Source organism: Danio rerio, chromosome 15, assembly GCF_049306965.1.
Source record: "Danio rerio strain Tuebingen ecotype United States chromosome 15, GRCz12tu, whole genome shotgun sequence".
Lineage (NCBI taxonomy): Eukaryota > Metazoa > Chordata > Actinopteri > Cypriniformes > Danionidae > Danio > Danio rerio.
This window is the reverse complement of record NC_133190.1, coordinates 25600527-25624476: the sequence shown is the minus strand read 5'-3', so window position 1 is coordinate 25624476 and position 23950 is coordinate 25600527. Positions and strand designations below refer to the sequence as shown.

At 36.7% G+C, this 23950-nt stretch overlaps 2 protein-coding genes and 1 long non-coding RNA gene across 10 annotated transcripts in view; 2 read left to right on the top strand and 1 right to left on the bottom strand.

The window, feature by feature from the left end:
• Window positions 1-23950, bottom strand: part of grik4 (glutamate receptor, ionotropic, kainate 4) — a 647232-nt gene that overhangs the window by 31137 nt on the left and 592145 nt on the right. For all 8 annotated transcript variants that reach the window (XM_073923686.1, XM_073923682.1, XM_073923683.1 and 5 more), the window contains one exon: window positions 6201-6314. In XM_073923686.1, coding sequence (XP_073779787.1) covers window positions 6201-6314 — 114 coding nt within the window. The remainder of the gene's footprint in view (window positions 1-6200; window positions 6315-23950) is intronic.
• LOC141377838 (uncharacterized) lies at window positions 3427-9826 on the top strand. The gene is made up of 2 exons (XR_012390835.1): window positions 3427-3600; window positions 8505-9826. It is a non-coding gene; the product is annotated as an uncharacterized lncRNA (long non-coding RNA).
• LOC141377837 (uncharacterized) lies at window positions 13149-19745 on the top strand. The gene is made up of 2 exons (XM_073923676.1): window positions 13149-18784; window positions 18976-19745. The coding sequence occupies exons 1-2, from the start codon at window positions 14031-14033 to the stop codon at window positions 19031-19033; spliced, it is 4812 nt and encodes a 1603-aa protein (XP_073779777.1). The 5' UTR covers window positions 13149-14030; the 3' UTR covers window positions 19034-19745.

The following is a 23950-nucleotide window of genomic DNA, read 5'->3' as shown; positions in this document are numbered from 1 at the left end:
ATTATTAGAAGACATGGGATCAGCTTTCACTGCTATGCCGATAATACTCAGTTTTATATTTCAACTAAACCAGATGAAATGTCTGAAATGTTTAAGCTAGCTGAGTGTATTATTGATGTTAAAGACTGGATGACCAACAATTTTATTCTCTTAAACTCAGACAAAACAGAATTATTACTTATTTGGCCTAAATCCTGAACACAGCAGATGTCACAACTCACCTTACAATTAGAGAGATACAAAGTTAGTGTTATCTCTTCTATATAAGATCTGGGTGTCATATTCGACAGCAATTTAACTTTTGAAAATTATATATTCCATGTTAAAAACTGCCTTCTTTTATCTGAGAAATATCGCTAAGTTATGAAGTATGCTATCAATGTCTAATGCAGAAAAGCTAGTCCATGCTTTTATGACTTCTAGGCTGGATTACTGTAATGCTCTGTTTGCTGGCTGCCCAGCATCCTCTATTAACAAACTTAAGCTAGTACAAAATGCAGCTGTCAGAGTTCTTACCAGGTCTAGAAAATATGACCATATCACCCCAATTTTATCCTCCCTACACTGGCTGCCTGTTGTTTCTTATTGAATTTAAAATATTGCTTCTTACCTATAAAGCTTTAAATAATCTAGCTCCTGTTTAACTAACCAACCTTCTGTCTCGCTACAATCCAACCCGCTCTTTAAGATCTTTAAACTCAGGGCTTCTGCACTAGACATTTAGCCAGTGAAAAAATGGTTGTGCCCAACTGAGCCTGGTTTCTCTCGAGTTTTTTTTATTCTTCCCTTTCACCAATTGGTGAAGTTTTTTCCTCACCGCTGTCGCCACTGGCTTGCATGGTTCAGGATCTGTAGAGCTGCGCATCGATGGATTGCTCTTCAGTGTTTGGACTCTCAGTAGTGATTATTAACCACACTGAACTGACCTAAACTGAACTGAACTTAAACACTGAAAATTGGACTGACATTGTCTCAATTTACTATGATCTTTTATGTGAAGCTGTTTTGACACAATCTACATTGTAAAAGCATTATATAAATAAAGGTGAATTGAATTGAACTTTCTGCAATGATGAGTCATACACAATGTCGTTATAAAATTTGCGCACACACACACACACACACACACACACACACACACACACACACACACACACACACACACACACACACACACACACACACACACACACACACACACACACACACACACACACACAAAATAAAACAACAACAATAATAATAAAAACAATTCCCCTTAAACGATCTGAGCTCACCATGTACAGTAATTTGTACAATGTAACAGATGTTCATGCATCAACATGCTTTGCTGTTTCTGAAACGACCTTCCTAACTAGCATTTGTAGCCAGTTTAATAATAAAAGTTCTTGGAAAATAATAATAATAATATGGTTTGCCTCCTGAAGCTTGATACACAAGTTTGAACTGCAGTTCATCTCATGTCTTAAAAGCACCTAGTTACATCTGAAACTGTAATTAAATGCTAAAAAGTGCTTATTACGGTGCCAACCTCTACGTGACAAACAGTAAGCATGAAAAAACAACACTGAAACTATTGTGTGGGCACAAGACTTTTTTTTTTGCATATGAGAAAACTTAATACATATAAAAAGATTTAATTAAAATCAAAAGGTATAATTAACACTAACTTCTCTTTGGCTTATTCACTGATTTTTAGCGGTTGCCTCAGTGGAATGAACTGCCAATTACTCTGGAATATGTTTTTATGTGGCAGATGGCCACATTAAACTCTTTAAAACATTACAAGTGAATTTAGGCACAACATTATAATACAATAGAAGCAGTTTTTAAATAAGTAATCATGGCCATCACATTATACAATCCAGTATAAAAAGTATAACAGTTAACAAACAGGCACACACACGCATTTGTATTATAGGAAATAGTTTTTTTTTTTACATTTTATTCATAAATTACTTTAAAATCTATTTATACAATATACTGTATACATAAACTACTTGACAAAAGTCTTGTTGTCCTAAGTTTTAGGAACAACAAATAATAGCTTGACGTCTAGTTGACCATTTGGTATCTGATGGGCGTTTTAAAAGGCAAAGGCCTCTCGATCACGTTTTTTTTAAATTTATTTTTTTTAAATTTATTTTTTTTAAATTCTTTAATTAGCAATATCTGACTTCGCTTAGAAAAAAAGTCTTGTCACTTTACAGAAATAATGTACAGTATGGAATATAAAGTAAAAAAGAATTAATATTGTGTATAACCCCCATGAGCTTGGACGACTGCATCCATACATATCTGCAATGACTCAAATTACCTTTAATAAAGTCATCTGGAATGGCAAAGAAAGCGTTCTTGCAGGATCTCAGAGCTCATCAAAATCCTTTAGATTCATCTTCAATGCCTCTTCCATCTTACCCCAGACATGCTCAATAATGTTCATGTCTGGTGACTGCTATGGCCAATCCTGGAGCTCCAGGAACTTTGATTTGGAGGCTGAAGTATGAGAAGGAGCACTGTCCAGCTTAAGAATTGGCCCTTTCCTCTGGTTTCCAATGTAATGGGCAGCACAAATGTCTTGATATCCCAGGCTGTTAATGTTGCCATGCACACTACAGATCTCTCACACGCCCCCCATACTAAATGTAACACCAAACCATGATTTTTCCTTCACCAAACTTGACTGATTTTTATGAGAATCTTCGGTCCATATGAGTCCCGATAGGTCTTCTGCAGTATGTGTGATGATTGTGATGAAGTTCAACAGATGATTCATCTGAAAAATCGACCTTCTGCCACTTTTCCAAATGATCAACTAGAAATCAAGTTATTACTCGTTGCTCTTACAACTGGGATTGACGACAAGACTTTCGTCAGATAGCGTATGCTGTGCATATCTATACACATACACAATTGTGCATGACATAACATTTCAGTTCAGATTAACTATATAAAGACATTAAGTTTATTATTTGGTCGGCTCATTTTTATGACCCTATTATGTATATTTAGCTATTTTGGTCCTAAATAGTTCCCAATTTTACAATGTTGACATTTTACTGGAGAGCAATAGAAAAAAATTCAGAGAGTTATTATTTTTATATACTTTTTAAAAATATAAAAGAGCATGCACAAATGAATATCCAGTATCAAGAAACATTAAAAATAAAACGAACATGTTCAAAAATTCATAAATATGCAATAGAGCGGCTCTTTCTCAGTTTTCTGCACACCTGGTGTCATTGATTCCCCCAACGGCTAGACGCACACAGGAGTAACAATCAGCCGCGCGTGTGTTTGTGTGTGTAAATGCCCTACTGGGACGCCACATTAATGTTTGCACACGCTGCGGCGAGCGCCTTCATCCGGCACTTAGCCAACAGAGAGATCAGCATGTCACCTTGGGTTTGGGGAGGGGCTGTGATTAATGATGCGCAGGCCTTTAAAAATAAAAGAGCTATTGGATTTTCAGTGTTGCTCTGTGCAAGAGCTCGGGGTGTTATTGGTGCGAATTAGATACAAGTCACAATAAGGAGAATTTGAGATTGGGAAGGAAAGCACTACATTTATCAGTTTTTCACACCATCTGCTACTGCAAGGGTAAGGCTCTGAGGTCTCTGGCCTAAAGTATTTCTCTATTTATTCCTCACCAGCCATTAGAGACTGCTGTTGTTGAGCACTGTAGATCTTTAAAGTCGCCGTGAAATGACAGTAGAGTTTTTTTGGGTGTTGGTATGCAATATGCTAGTTATAAGCTTGTGTGCAACAAAATAGAGACAACACTTTATTTTGATGGTCCGTTTGTTGATCTTAAGTTACATTGCATCTACATGCCAACTAATTCTCATTAGATTATAATTAGACTATTAGGTTGAGATTAGGGTTGGGATTAGGGTTAGGTTGACAAGTACTTGCAAAGTTTCTTATAGTCAGTTATATCTCTGTTGAAGGCGCAGTATCAACAGATATTAAGCAGACAGTCTACTAATACTCAAGTGGACCATCAAAATAAAGTGTTGCAACTTTCGTGTTTAGAAGATATAAACAAAACTTGCAGTTTTATCTCCAGCAATAAGGATTGATGATTTCAGCAATGCACTTTATATTTGATCATTCATATTGGGTGTCACCTAAACATTTATTCCATATGTGTAAATAAAATAATAAACAGCAGCTCATACGGTGTTCATCTGATCTGGGGTGCTGTAACACGCACACTGTGCACATGTACAATCTACTCATTGCATACACAAACATATGCAGTAGGACATTTAAAATTAATTATTGAATTAATTAATTTAAAATAATAATGTCACACAATTACCAAGCAAACAATTTTGTTCTTAACATACGTCTAAGATACATCTAAATGTAGACAGCTTGGCTAAAACAAGGCTAAACTCGGGCTGTCAGTGAAAATCTAAGAGACATCTTAAGAATAGCTTAAAACTCGACTAATCGTCATATATATATATATGTAGTCCTTCATTTCGGTTTATTTGATGACTAGTCTAGTTTTGGCCTAGAGGTCTATTAGATTTTCAATGACATCCTAAATTTAGACTTGTTTATTCAAGACAACTTTGTTATATGTCTATTAGACATCTATTATACATTTTTTAAAAACAAAAAATGCGTATTGTGAATAACACATTATATAGTAAACAAATTGCACAAGCTGAAATTATGAATTGAATATGTGCTAAATGGAAATAATTAAAAGATCATATGGTGGTTTCTCACAAAAGAATGTTTAAAAAATTTGTATTGTTTTTTTATATTAAAATGCACAAAAAAATATTTAAGGCGGCTCAAAAGTATAAGGGTATTGCCTTTCCATTGTCTAATGCACATATATCTTCTGATATTAAAAAAAAAAAATATATATATATATATGGTAGTAAATGTAAAATAACAAAACAGAAGTAAATTCAAAATAATAAAATTGCACGCAGTCTACCGATCACAACAGATTAGGAGGCATTAGGATTAGGACTGCGTCAGGAGGGGTTTGTAAAAAATAGCTGAACAAATCACATGGGAGTCATTGGGATAATTAGGTAAAAATAAATACATATTATGTTTTTTATTCTGTGTATTATGCATAATAGTATTTTTTGACCTTGTATAGTTGTTGGAGACCCACAAAACTAAACTATGACCTTTTATAATGCATAATAAAATATATATATAGTGTTGATTATAAACAAAATGTACTATAAATGTTTTTTGGTTATACTTTAGTTTTGGTCACAATTCACAGTTTTATATTTTATATTTTCACACTGCATGACTATCTTGGGTGGCGTTTCGTCGCTGCTTTGTTTACATTGCATGATGAATCGGCGTCAGGGGGTTTCACACTTCATGACTTTACAATAGGAAGAATCATCGATAACTTTGTCTCGGTCTGCAAACTACGTCCCACAACCAAACACACAGTAAGAAGTGACATGAAAACAATGCAAGGTCATGTAGTATATGTTGTGTTATTAAATAGATAATTAGAAAGAGGCCTTTAGTGGGGTAGAAAATGTCCTTATTTTACTCACCTGGCTTTAGTAGATGCTGCTCTCTTATTGGCTGTAGGTAATCGTTAATGTTATTTCAATCAAAACATTTCACACGGCAGCAAATTCTCAAAACCTGTCAGTGAGTCAAAATCGGAGCTAAAATCATGCAGTCTGAACTCGGCATAACACTACTAGCTTAATAAACTACTTGTTAGTTGTTTATTAATAGTTTAATAGTAAATGTAAAAGTTGGGTTTAGGTTTTGAGTAGGATTAGGGATGCAGAATAAGATCATACTTTATAACTACTAATGAACAGTTAATATCTTAATAGTAGAGAGGTAATAAGCCAGTAGTTGATAGTATGAATTGTGACAAACTGGTGTTACCATTTATTATTATTATTATTAGTTTCATGTTAAATTACACACTATAAAAAAAGGCATTCATGATCTTGCTCAGGTATAGAGGTCTTGCCTTGCCAGTTATGCTTGTATTTGTATGATGCACATATGTCTTGTTCTATTAAAAAAAGGATAAAATAATTTGGTGCAGAGTTTGTTTACCAATACTTCTTACTTATACCTGTCCCCGACCCACTCTTCCTGTCAAAGAAAATTCTGTATAATGACAAGAACTGTGCAAGCTGCACATTTCAAGGTACTTCTTTAGACCTTTAGGAACTTACTATGTGAACTCTGTACATGATGCTGATCCCTAGAGTCATGAAGGGTTTGGAGAAATCGATGACTTTCTCTCTCTCAGCCGTGATGGTCAGTGCGGCCACAGCCAAGTCAGCTTTCTGAAACACATGCAACGTAATTGCAGCTGTTAGTGACTTTCTTGGATAAAAGGTTGTCAAAAATGTGAAGGAGCTAAAACCAGATTAAAGCAATAAATGCAAGATTCCCTGAAAATCTAAAGAAGAGTCTGGCTTCTCAGATATTTACTTATTTATGTTTGTTTGTAGTGTTGTTGAATAAAATATTAAAATCATTCTCATTAAATATAATAAACCTGAAACAAAATAAAATATAAAAACCACATTAAATATGTTAAATATATAAATATTAGATGAAAAAGGAAAATAAAAAAGCAATGTGGCTTGGCTTACTGAAATGGAATACATTTAAATTCAAATATTAATAATAATAATAAGAAAGTATAAAACTAAATCTAACTAAAATGATTAATTCTACAACAAAATCTCAATTACTACAATATCACTGAATTTCAAATTGAATTAGTAAAGTTAAATAATTTAAATATTACAATAAAACCAAAATAAATAAACAAACTAGGAAAAACAGTACTGTTGAAAAATATTCATACAGAAATTGATTAAAATCACATAAGAAAATGTAGGTGCTGTATGTAAGTTTTTGACTCTTCTAAAGCATTAAATACCATAATATGTTTGCAGATATTTAAGAAACATGGTAAAGGAACATACTTGTTTATCTGAAAAACAATGCTGAAGTCAGATATTCTGCTTTGATAATGTGTTTTCCCTGACAGAACGCTGTTCTTTGTTTTGGTCATTTTAACCTGCCTAATGACAGTTTAGCCAGTTATATTTCAGCACCCCAAACTGCCTTGGTGGAAAACAGCGTATTTTATTCATTAATTCAGAAGGGCTTTAAAAGCATGAATCCAGTGACTGAAATGTGACCTCTGACAGTAGCAGACTTTGAAATAGACGCAGATTATTAATTAGCAAATAATAAAAATCTTGCAAAGGTAAATATTAGGTGAACAGGTTACATTGTAACCACGTGTCCTCCTAACAACACGCTTCATGATGAGATACGCAGTAATGAGCAATTTGGCTGTTTGCACCACATGAAACATGACAAAAATTAAAAGCCATTCAGAAGCACAGAATATGAACTCACTCACAAAATGGTAAGGTTTATGATCTATTTAAAACATATTACCCTCTTTACAATATTAAATGTACATGCTGTTTCACTCATATGTGTTTAGCTCTAAAGCTTAATTTCAAACGGTTGATTTCATTATGAACATCTGAGGTGAACCATCTGTTGCTGCTTTTAGTAGTATGGCAATAAATGTAATGTAAAATGGCATTCAAACTCACATTGTTAGAATTTAACACTGACTAAAGCACATAAGGTGTACCTAAGGTGAACACTGTTAGTTTTCTGCTATTCAGCTGTGAAAAATAGGAGTTGTTGATTAGGACGAAAATTCCTTTTAATATGGAAAATATTCCTACTATCGTGTGCCGTTGCTTTTATTTTAAACAGTTTAAATCACTCACTCCAGTTGGTCCTCAATCTGGAAACCTGCACTTGCCTTTGTTTTGATCCAGGAATACCTAGTTCAACCACCGGGTGTCAAACTTACATACTGCACTTTTAATCCAAATTCTAAAGCAGAAGTTAATTCAAAATAACACTACAACAGCATCAACACATTACATTTTTCTTTAATAATCCTTTAATTGATTATTATATAAACATTTTTTAGAGAAATATTTAAAATGAAGTAATAAATATATATTTATATATACAATGCCATCAGAAATTTCCATCATAAATGAGCATTATTTTCAGTCTCCATTATTTATGTTGAGTTGTTTCACTTTGACAACCTTGAAAAGAACTAACTTTTTACCATAAAAGTGAAGTTACTGAACCTAAACACTGAGGCCTAATAAAAATGCTCATTTTAGAAGAATAAGGTTTCTCATGCTGCATTTAGAGGTTTTTGCATCTGACCTCTTCCTATTTAAAAAAAGTTACTTTAAAAATACTGTAGCAGGAAAAAACTAAACAAAAACTAAACAACTGTCAGCTTTTACCAATCAACTTGACATAACTTTTTTCCTGTTGTGTGTGTGTGTATATATCTCACAGGATACCCCTGTTGCTCATTCTAAATAACAAGATTAAAGCATTTAGACCACTGTAAACTAGCAACAAACCAGCTTATCCAACTTAAGCTGCCATGACCTGTCTTTTTGCAGCCGGAAACAACTGCCTGCAGTCCAGACACCTGTATTTTGGCAAAACCTGAAGTTACTGTTGTGTGTGTGTGTCTGTGTGAAAGAACATGAAGACAGAATGTGTGCAGACTGTCATGACAAATCACTCAACACAGCATCCATTGCTGGCGGCCATGAAGCTGAGCTGCTAATCACACGACACCCAAAAGTGCATCTGCAAGGGCTTTTACGGCCCCTCGGGACCCTCTCTTACTCTACAATGATGGGCTACTGGAGCTCTGCTGTAAATGAGAGAGAATCTCTGGATAGTGGACACCAGGTTATAAGATGGTGTTTTAGCTTCAAGAATCAATCCTTGAAAGTGCAGTAGATCTGTTAAATTATAGATTTGGATTAGAAAGGTGCTTTAAGATGTAAGAAGTGTGAGGTTTATCTGGTGTTTGTGTGATGCTGATTAAACCTTGCAGCATATGTCTAATGAGAGAGAGGATTAGAAGTAGAGAAAGTCAGGGGAAGTAATGGTGTAGTGATATTAGTAATATTGATATACTATTATGGTTTCTTTATTCACCACTAAAATTAAGAAGAGTTTAAAGGTGGATAAAAGCATCAATTATATCTGTTGATCATGAAAACACTTGGATTAAATAGTTTGATTTATAAGTTTTTTTTTTCTTTATTTGAACACTTTGAATGTTTTGGGTAAACAGACATTTTGAAGGAGGGACATAAATTTACATACACACTGTAATAAAATACTATGTTCCACACAAACGATTTGAGTTGCGACAACATGAAGGAATTAGGTTCACTTGTTAGTTATTTTTTTGTTGGTTTTACAAATTTAAGTGGATTAAACAAAAAAAACAATTAACTTGTCCCCAAAAATCTTCACAAATTTTGTTGTTTCAGCTCATTTTAAATAAGTAGTTTGAACAAGGGGCTGCATGGAGACGCAGTGGGTAGCGCTGTCACCTCACAGCAAGAAGGTCGCTGGTTCGAGCCTCGGCTGGGTCAGTTGGCATTTCTATGTGGAATTTGCATGTTCCCCCTGTGTTCGCGTGGGTTTACACCAGGTGCTCCGGTTTCCCCCACAAGTTCAAAGACATGTGCTATAGGTGAATTGGGTAAGCTAAATTGTCTGTAGTGTATGTGTGTGAATAAGTGTGTATAGGTGTTTCCCATTGATGGGTTGCAGCTGGAATGGCATTCACTGCGCAAAACATTTGCTGGAAAAGTTGGCGGTTCATTCCGCTGCGGCGACCCCAGATTAATAAAGGGACTAAGCCAAAAAGACAATGAATGTGTTTGAACAAGGAACTAAATAATAAATTTGGATGTTTTTTTAAAAAAAAAAAGATGTTTATAGTTTTTAACTTATTTCATGTTACTTTTTACAATGAGCACGAAACTACGCTAATAAAAACTTTCAATCGACAGAATAATTAACAGTTTTAATTCAACTAATGCATACTTTTGCAATAAGCTGAAACATGCTTTTTTTTTTGTTTTCTTTATTTTTCAATTGTTGTTTCCTGCATAAAAAAACTTTTATTTGAAAAGATATGTCATCAGAATTCCAAACAATTATTTACATTTTATTTTAACCCATACAATATAAACATAACTATTTTATGTTTTGTCAGTTTAGCAGCTAATTTATATGAATTTGAATGAGTTCAGTCATGTGAAACTATTCGATTTTAAACAGAAAGTGTGGCATTCTAAACCCAACCGACATTGGGGGATGCAAGCAAACTGTAAACTGTACGCATAAAATCGTATGACTTTATACGAATTAGCCACTAAATCAAAAAGTTACAACTTGCCGTGAGATTGTGTTGAAATCCAGTGAAAAGTTGATTTTATAAATTACAAATGTTTAGGGATTTATTATTATTATTTTTTTAATTATTGCTTTTTTTTAAGCCTTAGTTGTTTTAGTACATCAAGTTATAGCAAGCATGAGAAAATTAGCAATATTTAAACTCAAATCCATTGTAAAAAAGCTATGATTTTATTGTTGACTCTACAAATCTGTAACCAAAATAACATTGTTTTCTCAAAACATATTGTTTAATTGCTGTAAATTATCTGTCCCCGAATTCAATAAATGACACTTCCATTTTCATACTTTTTTTTGTGAGATGACTATGGTTCTTTTTACTTTTTTTTTCATCACTAATTTAAAGTTTTGTTACATCTAATGTTGATAAATTATGTTCATTCATTCATTCATTTTCTTGTCAGCTTAGTCCCTTTATTAATCCGGGGTCGCCACAGCGGAATGAACCGCCAACTTATCCAGCAAGTTTTTACGCAGCGAATGCCCTTCCAGCCACAACCCATCTCTGGTAAACATCCACACACACATACTCATATACTATGGACAATTTAGCCTACCCAATTCACCTGTACCGCATGTCTTTGGACTGTGGGGGAAACCGGAGCACCTGGAGGAAACCCACGCGAAGGCAGGGAGAGCATGCAAACTCCACACAGAAACACCAACTGAGCCGAGGCTCGAACCAGCGACCCAGCGACCTTCTTGCAGTCAGGCGACAGCAATACTGCGCCACTGCCTCGCCTGATAAATATGTTTATTGCATTATTTAGTTTTATGTCTGTTACCATGATTGATTTTATCAATTGTGTAAATAACACTGAGCACCTTGTTTATGTTAGCAGTTAGTACAGTGCTCAGCATAATTGAGTACACCCCATTTTAAATATGAATATTTTTATCCATTTCTCTGTAAATATAGCAATGTATTTTGGTGCATTTAAACAATTTTATTATTATTATTTATTAAAATTATATTTTAGTCACCAAGCATATTTAGAAATGGAAAGATAATACAATTAAATTCAAGCAAAGTATTGCAAAAAAATAAAAAAATAAAATAATAACTAAAACCTACAAAATTTCAACTAATTCTTTCACATTTTTTTGATTCTCTTGATTTGTCTTCTTATTAAATTTGTATTTAATATTTGTCTATAACATACATTTGGGTGTACTAGTTTTTTCACCATTATCGTAAGTTATTTTGTTAGATAAGCTCCAGATTTGACTTCAGTACTGACTAATCTAATGTTTATGCACAGATATAATATTGTATAGCTTCCGATTAAAAATATGAATTTAAAAGATAGATTTGTGAGATTGTACTTATATATGTTAGGCACTGTATAAATCTCTCCTTGTGGAACATCTGTTTGTGATGACGACTGGTTCGTTGTATATGGCTCTCACCCCCACATGCATTTAATTGTGTACTAAAGGTACAATGTAAAGATTACATACCTTCAGAACAGTGATGTATTTATGGAATATGCTAATTTACTGTAAAACTGAGAAATATGATTTCTAGCAAACTGTAAAATTCTGACAAACACAGTTGCCATTTTTTTAACATCAATTTTACAAATTTTTTGTGTGTGTAAAAAGAAAATGTAAACCAGGACATGTTTTTTTTCAAATATTTCATTTCAGTACTAGTAAGCCAAGTTTTTACTGTTTATATTTTAGTTAACGACAACATCCCAAGGTAGATCTGCTTCCTCGCTCCTCATTATGAAGCCAGTTTTGTTCTGTCGACTTGTGCTTCTCTTTCAGCTGTGGCACAGGAAGACGAACTCTCACCCGTTCCCTGATGATTCACTTCACAATAACAGCTTGCAGATGCACTAATCTTCAAGTGCTCTCCATAGTTCAGCTGTGGCCTTCAGCTCTTCTCCAACTCACACACACTTCACACAACCCAACCCAACACCACAAACAAGGAAACGGCGCAGAACACAAATCCCTCAAACAGATGTCCTCCATAACAGAAACAAGGACAATAAGCGCCGCTCAAACAATTGACATCTCGTTACATATAAATATTGACGACTGGACAGCGCAGAGAGGGAAATTATGAGACGGAGACTCTAAATAATAAATAATGCAGTATGATATTCTTCCTCCTCCTTCAGCTTTGACTCAATCAAAAAGCGATGCCCCCAAAAAATGAGAGAAGAAGGCAATGTCAACTCCATTACCACTGAATAATACATGGACTTAAGTTCCCAGTGTGGCATTTGAGATTCCCTCTGAGGCGAATTCTTCATCTGACGCCACAGAAAAGCCTGACAGCTCGGCTGCTTCCATACCTTTGTGTAGCACTGCACTGCACTTTCATTTTACAAGACTTTCCCGAACATTATGAAATAGCAGGAGCAAAACTGAACCTTTGGGATTGTGTGTCCATGTTTCAGGGCAAATGTAAGACAATTTTTGTTCGGAATTCTTACTGCAATGACCACCAAAAGATTTGTTAAAATATATATATATATGTATATATATATATATATATATATATATATATATATATATATATATATATATATATATATATATATATATATATTGTTACGTGCCAGCACGTATTGGTTATTTATGTTTGTATTATGTGTCTCATTGTGTTTTTCTTGTTATCACTCCAGTTCACTTCCTTGTTTTTGCCTACTGCTGTTCCTGATTGGCTGGTTCACATCCACTTGATGCAACCAATCCTGACACTGCTTTATGCTGATTGGTTCCTCTGTGACAACTCGGTTCCAGTTTCAGCCAATCAGATTACTCCAGCTCACTATATATTTTTTGTCTGCCAGCAGTTTGGCAGTCTTTGTTGGCTCACCTTGTCACTGGTTTTTGTGCTTGTTTGCTCGCTTGATTGAACCTGTGTTTATATCCCCATTTTGTTAAGTATTGTTGTGATATATAGTCCGTCTTATCCTTTATTTACACTGTGTTGTTATTTTGGTTTAGTCACTGTCTGTTCTTACCTGTGTAATCATTCATTCCCTTTCCTCATGTTTCCCTACAGAGGTTTGGTAGAAAGACTGGTAGGTAAGTAGGTCACGTGATATACATTTCAACACATAGGAGTTCAACTGTCTAGAGATACACTAGGGAAGGGGGTGAGCGCCAACCCGTGTATTTTTGGTTAAGTGGATAGTTAGTGTAGTTTAGGTAAGACGTCTTGGACGTTGAAGATTTATTTTTCACATTATTGTTTATTAGTCTAGATTAGCGGGGATTTGATATTAGTAAGACTGTTTGGTTTTGATTGTTTCTTTGCTTTAGCGCCACCCATAGCCAGTCTTTCTAATTTAGGTTTTTGTTTTGATTGTGATTTGTAAATATTGTAAATAGCTCACTTACTGCTTCACTTATCACCACTTGTAATAAATCACTTTATTTGCACAGCAATTCTTGTATGTGGTCATTACTTTGAGTTCAATTTTCTTTGAGTGTTTGTTTGAACTAAATCCTTGATCAAGTGTGCAACCCCACTTCCCTAGACTGCCTAGGGGTTGTAACATTTTTGGGGGCTCGTCCGGGATAATTAACGTCCCAACATTTATTTCTGAGGATTTTGGTTCTACAGATACTCAATTCTTTTTGTACCCAAAGTAATTTTGTGGATTATACTAGAGGTAGTATTAGAGGAGTGAGTTACTGAATTTGTCTATTTGCTTCTGACTAGCTTGTGATTAAAAATGGCATTGTCTAATGTGGAAGCTTTTCTTAATAATCCTTCACTCGAGCAGTTTGATAAATGCCGCAAGGATGAACTTTTCAAAATTGCAGAGCATTTTCAAATTTCGATCAGTCGCCAATTTCTGAAAAAAACTATTAAGAAAATACTTTACGATCATTTGGTTGAAATAGGAGTATTTCAGACCACTAGTGAGAATGTCACTGAACTTGATCCTAACTATTCAGCTGAAAGGCCGTGCAGTCCTGAAAGTGCAGGGCATGGTAGTAATGTAACTGACGTTGAAGCGAAGGTTGAGGCTAAAGTTGCGTTGCCGCCCTTTGATCCATCAACCCCTGTCTCTACTGATTCAAAGACAGATGGCAGACTTAGGCTACGTCTGGCCAAACTCCAGTATGAGACTCAGGAGAAAGCACGGACACATAAGGCTGAACTGGATCTTAAGCTTGAGATACGGCGTCTCGAGATTGAAGCTGACAAGCAAGTTAGGTTGCGCCAGTTGGAGCTGGATGCTGCTGCTAAGGCTGCTATGACTTCTCCTGTGGTGAGTTCTGATGTACTCATGCCTGGTCAGGTGATCAAGCCAGATGTTAAATCTTCTTTCAACCAAATTGACGTAAGTAAACAAATTTCACTTGTTCCTAATTTCCGTGAAGATGAGGTTGACTCTTACTTTACTGCGTTCGAACGTATTGCAACTACACTTAATTGGCCTAAAGACATCTGGACTGTGCTTCTGCAGTGTAAGCTGAGTGGCAAAGCCCAAGAAGTCTGTGCAACACTTTCTGTAGAAGAGAGTTTGAAATATGATATTGTAAAATCCGCAATTTTACGCGCTTACGAGCTAGTACCAGAAGCATATCGACAAAGATTCCGCAAACACAAGAAAACTCCACAGCAAACATTTGTTGAATTTGCACGGGAAAAAAGCATTTTATTTGACAAATGGTGTAGTGCTTCTAAAACAGCCGATTATAGTACTTTACGAGAGTTAATTCTGCTTGAAGAATTTAAAAATTGTCTGCCTGAGCGTGTGGTTCTCTACTTAAATGAACAGAAAGTAACGTCTTTGTCCGAAGCTGCTGTTCATGCTGATGAATTTGTTCTTACACACAAACCCGTGTTTCCCTCTGCTCGTCCTGAGTCTGTGACTGTCACTCCGCCTGCTTGTTCCTCTAGTTCTCGTACACTGGCAAAGTCCGAAATTCCAAAAGAGACTAGAGTCTGTTTCTATTGCCGAAAAATTGGACATTTGATAAACGATTGTCGTGCTTTGAAAAACAAAAATCAAAAACCTAAAAGTGTTGGTTTTGTCCAATCTGCACCTGAGAATAAGGAACAACTTGAGAATACATTTGATGAAAGTTACAAGCCATTCGTAACTAAAGGATCAATTTCGATAACTGGTAAACCTGAAGACCAGCACATAATAAACATTCTTCGTGATACTGGTGCCAGTCATTCCATTATAGCTGCTGATGCGTTACCGTTTGATGAACAAACCTCAGCTGGATCCAGCATCCTTATGCAAGGTATCCAGATGGGAATTGTGAGAGCACCTGTGCACAAAATCCACTTACAGTGCGAACTGGTCAATGATTTTGTGCATGTGGCAGTTCGACCTGCATTACCCGTAAAAGGCATATCACTTATCCTTGGAAACGATATAGCTGGTGGTAAGGTGATGCCTGTTTGCGAGGTTCTTGATAAATCTCCCACGCCTTCATTTTGTGACAAGTTGTCAGATGCATTCCCTGAGACTTTTCTCGCATGCGTCGTGACCCGAGCTCAGCAGAAGCAAACAGACAATGAGATTACTTTATCTGATTCATTTATGACTGTAGATGATGCAACTGTGAGTAACAAAGTGACAAATGTTGAAAAACAACCTCTGACTGAAAAGTGTGCATTTGATAATCAGGTCAATCTGAACTTAAATTTGACTCGTGAGCAAATCATCCTTGCCCAACAAAAAGATCAAACTTTATCCAAATGTTTCAAATTAGTCGTTCCTCGAGAACAGTTGAAACAGAAACAGGTGGGTTATTTTGTTGAGAATGCACTACTGATGCGTAAGTGGAGTTCTGCAATGGAGCAAGATGATGAATGGAGTACTGTATATCAGGTGGTTGTTCCTTCTGTTTTCCGACAGCAAGTATTAGTTCTTGCCCATGATCATGTTTTGTCTGGTCATCTAGGAATCACGAAAACCTATCACAGGATCCTGAAGCATTTCTTCTGGCCAGGGTTGAAGCAAGATGTCGCCAGATACTGCCGCACCTGTCAGTCCTGCCAGTTCAGTGGTAAACCTAATCAGGTAATCCCACCTGCTCCTCTTAATCCTATACCAATCCTGATGGAACCTTTTGAAAGGGTAATTGTTGATTGTGTAGGTCCGTTGCCAAAGACGAAAGCCGGTAACCAATTTTTGTTGACAATAATGTGTGCTGCTACACGTTTTCCTGAAGCCATACTATTACGTAAAATCACTGCACCCGTAATCATTAAAGCTCTCACCAAATTCTTTGCTACATTTGGCCTACCCAAAGTCGTACAGAGTGATCAAGGGACAAATTTTATGTCAAATGTGTTTAACGAGGTGTTAAGGTCACTTTCTATTCAACATTGTGTTTCCAGTGCTTACCATCCAGAGAGTCAAGGAGCACTAGAGCGGTTCCACCAGACACTGAAATCCATGTTGCGAACGTACTGTCTAGACACTGGCAATGACTGGGATGAAGGAGTGGCCCTGATGCTGTTTGCGGTACGTGAAACAGTACAGGAGTCCCTCGGATTCAGCCCAGCCGAACTTGTGTTTGGACACACTGTCCGTGGCCCACTTAAAGTGTTGAAAGAACAACTTTTAGATTCGGAATCTAGTAGCAAAACGAATGTGACCCAATACGTGAGTAGATTTCGGGAGCGATTACGTAATGCTTGTTCCATGGCACAACAGACACTCAAATCTGTGCAAGGTAAAATGAAGAAAAGATTTGACGTTAAAACTGTGGTTCGTGAATTTAAACCAGGAGACCAAGTACTGGTCCTTTTGCCAATTGTTGGTTCTGCATTGTCTGCACGATTTTCAGGGCCATATGTGATTGACCACAAAATCAGTAATACTGATTATGTCCTGCGCACACCTGACCGGAGACGAAAAACCCGTGTTTGTCACGTTAACATGCTCAAAGCATATTTGGTACGACAAGATCAAATTGAGAAAAAGGAAGTGACAAAACCCATTGCACTAATGAACATGGATTTTGACATTTCCACAGAGGCAGATGAGGATGGATTAGTGCTGCGCAATGCTCCACAGCAATGTGCTTTGTTACAGAACTCTAAGATTCTGAAAAACTTGTCCTCACACTTGACTCATTTGACAAAAACCCAAAAGAAGGATGTTAAAAATCTGATTGAGCAATTCCCAGAACTGTTTCATGACACCCCGACGCAAACCTCTGTTATACAACACGATATTGTTATTCATAACTCCAATCCAATCAAACAGCATCCTTACCGTGTTAATGCCCGAAAGAGACAAATTATGAAGCAGGAAGTGGAATATCTATGTGAAAATGGACTAGCAGCTCCAAGTTGTAGTCCATGGAGCTCCCCTTGCATTCTCGTTCCCAAATCTGATGGGTCAAATCGTTTTTGCACTGATTACCGCAAGGTCAATGCAGTGACAGTTCCTGATTGCTATCCATTGCCGCGCATGGAGGACTGTGTTGATAACTTGGGTTCTGCTCGTTTTGTGACTAAACTAGACTTGTTAAAGGGTTACTGGCAAGTGCCATTAACACCTCGTGCATCTGACATATCGGCCTTTGTTACCCCTGATCACTTTATGCAGTACAAGGTTATGGCTTTCGGACTTCGCAATGCACCTGCTACGTTTCAACGTTTGATAACTACTGTACTGGCAGGAGTTGCAGGATGTAATGCATATTTGGATGACGTAGTGATCTATTCTTCTGAATGGCCAGAGCACATGTCTCAGTTGAAAACTGTGTTCCAACGACTAGCCAATGCTAATCTAACCCTGAATTTGGCAAAATGTGAGTTTGCTCAGGCAACCATCACCTATCTTGGTAAACGGGTTGGTCAAGGACAGGTCCGCCCAGTAGAAGCAAAAGTAACAGCCATTGCAGAATTTCCTATCCCAAATACTCGTCGTCAATTGCGGAGGTTTTTAGGAATGGCGGGATACTACCGTGGCTTCTGCAAGAACTTTTCAAGTGTGGTAACGCCTCTTACAAATTTACTGAGCCCTTCTAGGCAATTTAAGTGGTCATCAGAATGCCAGCATGCCTTTGAAAGTATTAAAGCACTTCTGTGTGAAGCTCCAGTGTTAATGGCTCCAAATTTCGAAAAGCCTTTTAAAATGGAGGTAGATGCAAGTGCTGTAGGAGCTGGCGCTGTCCTGCTGCAGGAAGATAAGGAAGGAATTGACCATCCGATTTGCTACTTCTCCCGTAAGTTCAACAAACACCAGTTGAATTATTCAACGATTGAGAAGGAAGCTCTTGCTCTATTGTTGGCTCTACAGTATTTTGAAGTGTATGTGGGTTCCAGCTCAACTCCGGTAGTGATTTACACAGACCATAACCCACTTGTCTTTCTGTCACGCATGTATAATCAGAACCAGAGACTGATGCGCTGGTCACTGATTATACAAAGCTATAACCTTGAGGTCCGACACAAGAAGGGGAAAGAGAATATTGTGGCTGATACCCTGTCTCGACCTGACACGTAAGTTTTAAATTTGACAATTCAGTTATTGTGGATTTGTTTATTTATGTTTGAATGTTCGTTGTTAAAAATATTTCTTTTACAAACATTATATGTTTGTTCTTTAGTGGGGAGGTGTTACGTGCCAGCACGTATTGGTTATTTATGTTTGTATTATGTGTCTCATTGTGTTTTTCTTGTTATCACTCCAGTTCACTTCCTTGTTTTTGCCTACTGCTGTTCCTGATTGGCTGGTTCACATCCACTTGATGCAACCAATCCTGACACTGCTTTATGCTGATTGGTTTCTCTGTGACAACTCGGTTCCAGTTTCAGCCAATCAGATTACTCCAGCTCACTATATATTTTTTTGTCTGCCAGCAGTTTGGCAGTCTTTGTTGGCTCACCTTGTCACTGGTTTTTGTGCTTGTTTGCTCGCTTGATTGAACCTGTGTTTATATCCCCATTTTGTTAAGTATTGTTGTGATATATAGTCCGTCTTATCCTTTATTTACACTGTGTTGTTATTTTGGTTTAGTCACTGTCTGTTCTTACCTGTGTAATCATTCATTCCCTTTCCTCATGTTTCCCTACAGAGGTTTGGTAGAAAGACTGGTAGGTAAGTAGGTCACGTGATATACATTTCAACACATAGGAGTTCAACTGTCTAGAGATACACTAGGGAAGGGGGTGAGCGCCAACCCGTGTATTTTTGGTTAAGTGGATAGTTAGTGTAGTTTAGGTAAGACGTCTTGGACGTTGAAGATTTATTTTTCACATTATTGTTTATTAGTCTAGATTAGCGGGGATTTGATATTAGTAAGACTGTTTGGTTTTGATTGTTTCTTTGCTTTAGCGCCACCCATAGCCAGTCTTTCTAATTTAGGTTTTTGTTTTGATTGTGATTTGTAAATATTGTAAATAGCTCACTTACTGCTTCACTTATCACCACTTGTAATAAATCACTTTATTTGCACAGCAATTCTTGTATGTGGTCATTACTTTGAGTTCAATTTTCTTTGAGTGTTTGTTTGAACTAAATCCTTGATCAAGTGTGCAACCCCACTTCCCTAGACTGCCTAGGGGTTGTAACAATATATATATAGTCAATGTCAATATTATTAGCCCTCCTGTGATTTTTTATTACTTGTCAAATATTTGCAATGGGATATATTACAGAGCACAGATTTTATTTGGAGGAAGGTAACAGACATTATTTCCTATAATATTTTTTCTTCTGGAGAAAGTCTTTTCTTTTTTGTTCGGTTGGGCAGGAATAAAAGTTTTACATTTCTTAAAATTATTTTTAAGCTCCCTTAAGGATTAATCTTTGAAAGGCTACAGGACAAACCCCTATACTCCAATGACTTGCCACAGGCATATCACCGGTTACTCACTTACGTGAAGTAGTGAGCCTGGCCAGTACTTGATAGACGACCACATGGGAAAACTAGGTTGCTGTTGGAAGCGGACCACGCCAAACCTGTGCTCTATGAGAGTCCTAATGCCTGAGTATAGTGAAGGGGACGCTATGCTGTCGGTGAGCACCGTTTTTTGAATAAGATGTTGAACTGCGGTCCTAACTCTCTGTGGTCATTCAAAATCCTATGGCACTTCTTGTAATTGCAAGGAAAGGCGTCCTGGCCAAAATCATCCCCATCCACCTAATTGGCTCAATCACTGTCTATCCACTCCACCAATAGCTAGTGTATGATGAGCGCACTGGCGTCTGTGTCCTATGAACCCAAGTGAATACTGCACACTGATGGTGGTGTGGAGTGGAGATAGCATACACAATAAAATGTGCTTCATAAATGTACTTTACATTACATTACTTATGCATTGAAATATGTTAAAAGAATGAACATTTCACAGGCGGGCTAATAATTTTGACTTCAACTGTATATACACTTCAATTTCACAAATAAAACTCATGAATAGAATAAAATGTTATAGCACTGAATCTTCAGCTATACTGTAAACCTATTTTTTAAATATAAAAAGTTATTTTAAATAATTTATTTGCTTAAAATGTAAACATGTAACTACATATAATCAAAGCAAATCATCCTTGTGTTTTTAGTGTTCAATGTCATAATTATCACATAGGTGATAATTATCTTAACAATAAATATACTCAATAACAAATTAACCATCATGTTACATATTATAGTCATTGTATTCATACTCTGCACAAAAACAAACAAAAAAAACAATGAAATGAAACTAAATAGTAAACAAATCATGCACAGACACATACACGCATGCACACACACGCATAACGCTGACTGGCCACTTTGTTAGGTACACCTGTCCAATTGCTCGTTAGTGCAAATTAAAGTATTAATCAAGTCCGACAGGAGAAAATATCCAGCGAGCGGCAGTTCTGTGGGTGCAAATGCCTTGTTAATGCCAGAGGTCAGAGAAGAATGTCCAGACTGGTTTCAGCTGACAGAAAGACAACAGTAACTCAAATAACCACTCGTTACAACTGAAGTATGCAGAAGAGCATCTCTGAATGCACAACACATCAAACCTAGAGGCAATAGGACAATAGAAGATTGAAAAACGTTGTCTGGCATGAGTCTTGATTTCTGCTGTGACATTTGGATGGTGGGGTCAGAATTTGGCGTCTAGAACATGAAAACATGGATCCATCTTGTCTTGTATCAACGGTTCAGGCTGGTGGTAGTGGTTTAATGGTGTGGGGGATATTTTCTTGACACACTTTGGGCCAATTAGTACCAATTGAGCATCATGTCAACTCCACAGCCTACCGAAGTATCGTTGCTGACCATGTCTATTCCTTTATGACCACAGTGTATCCATCTTCTGATGCTTACTTCCAGAAGGATAACACGCCATGTCATAAAGCACAAACCATCTTAGACTGGTTTCTTGATGTGAGTACACTACTCAAATGGCCTCCACAGTGACCAGATTTAAATCCAACAGAGGACCATTGGGATGTGGTGGAATGGGAGATTCAAATCATAGATGTGCAGCCGACAAATCTGCAGCAACTGCGTGATGCTATCATGTCAATATGGACCAAAATGTCAATATGGAGGAATATTTCCAGTCCCTTTTTTGAATCTATGCCACAAAGGATTAAAGCAGTTCTGAAGGCAAAAGGGGGTCCAACCCAGTACTAGTAAGGTGTATCTAATAAAGTGACCAGTGAGTGTATGTATGTACTTATGACAATATTTTTTGATACATTATTATAAATATCTTACATTAATTTTAATACCTAAAGATTATAAAAACAAGGTACAGGTATTACATTCAAAATGTATGTAGCACTCGATGAACGCTAAGCTCTTCAATCACCATGATTATATTAAAAATATTCACACAGCAGTGTAATTTTGGTATTTTAATGGCAAGTGATTAAAGTTTGCCAGCTTTCCATTGATTAAATGTGTCACACCACACAGTCCATGAAAAGAAGCCATTGTGTGTTCATATGCAAATCTTCACCCATTTTTTTAATGTGATAAAAACAGGGTAAATGATTAAAAGAAGGTCCCTCATGGGATGTGTGGTCTGTCAGATGAAGGCAGTGCTGTTCACCCCTTCAGCAGACCCTCATCGCCCTCCACTGTCTACACACTCAATGGCCACTCTCAAGGTCAGCTGTATGGAACATACTTTGAGGGAACAAATTGAGACAATAATAAGATTAGGCACTTCTTTCTTTATTTCACTAATGGCTTTGCCCTCCATTAGCTTGTGGAATTAAGACAGATAACTTCTCAAAGCTTTCTCCGCTTTTGTACGGGAGAATGAAAGCTGCAGAGGAATGTTCAGGTTTATGACCCTTTCCCCAAGGAAATATATGAATATCGCCGTGGCCTTTTTGTTCATTTTAGAAAATTTACTTTGCTCCCCGTGGTGCCTGACCAAAAAAATGGGCGAATAAATCAGCTGTAATGCTGCAACTGTTGTGAAATAAATAACATTTCTGGTGAAAAGGGCAAACTATGTAGCTAAAGAGAATTTGCAGCGAGCAAGATTTCCATCTGATCAACGGGATCTCAGTGGCTGTCAGAATGGGACCAGTACTGTTCATGCTTCAGCAAGTCTTTTTAAACACATCTGCGTGTGAGATTGGATGGCCTAATTGAAATTCTTTAAGACGAGAGTCCCTGTAACTGAGTTTGAGGCATAAATATGAATGCTGTTGGTTAATCTGCGTCACCTGTGTTGAAGCAAGTTAAACAACTTTTAGTCTGGCTTAAAGGCTTCCTTCTGTTAATGAATTATTGAAATGAGCATTCGAGAATGAATAATTCTAGGCTAAAACAAGAGAAAGCAGACTGTTTTATTCGATGTGAACAGAAGAGCTGCACTGCTTTAAAAATAATTCATACTACAAGGAAATGACTGTTCTAGGTGCCAATATAACCAGCGGTTAAATAGAGATTTTGGATCAGGGGAAACTTAAAATATGCTGGTGATTCTGGTTTCCGCATGTAAAATTTGACAAGCTCCTTGGACAAACAAAGTGCTAACAATATATTTCTCTCTGTTTCTCAATAAAGCATTTTTATTAGTGTTGTTTGGTTTGTAGAGCCAGAATAAAAAAAATGGCAGTAAATTGCTTCATGGATTTATGCATTCGTATATATATATACACACACACACATACTTACACATGGTTTATCAATAACATTACAAACAGCTTGTCAGATTTCTTTTTAAGAAAGTAATCTTTTTATCTGGTAAGGAGTCAGGACACATTAAATTGATCAAAAGTGACTGTGATGGCATTTATACTGTTATAAATTATTTCCAGCTTTTCCTTTGAAAACGTTTACTCCTCAAAGAATCCTAAAAAAACCCCATCAGTTTCTACAAAAATACTGATCATATGAATATTTAGGGTTACACAGTGGCTCAGTGGTTAGCACTGTCACCTCAAAGCAAGAAGATCGCTGGTTCGAGTCCCGGCTGTGTCAGTTGGCATTTCTGTGTAGAGTTTGCATGTTCTCCCCAGTTTTTGTGTAGGTTTCCTCCGGGTGCTCCGGTTTCTCCCACAGTCATGCGCTATGGGTGAATTGAATAAGCTAAATCGGCCATTGGGTCTGTGTGTAAATAAGTGTTTATGGATGTTTCCCAGTACTGGGTTGTAGCAGGAAGGTCATCCACTGTGTAAAACAAATGGTGGATAAGTTGGCAGTT

Coding starts and splice junctions, on each gene's coding strand:
- LOC141377837 (XM_073923676.1), top strand. CDS start 14,031: ATGGCATTGTCTAATGTGGAAGCTTTTCTTAATAATCCTTCACTCGAG. Junction 18,785..18,975: donor ACCCTGTCTCGACCTGACAC/GTAAGTTTTAAA, acceptor TTATCACTCCAG/TTCACTTCCTTGTTTTTGCC.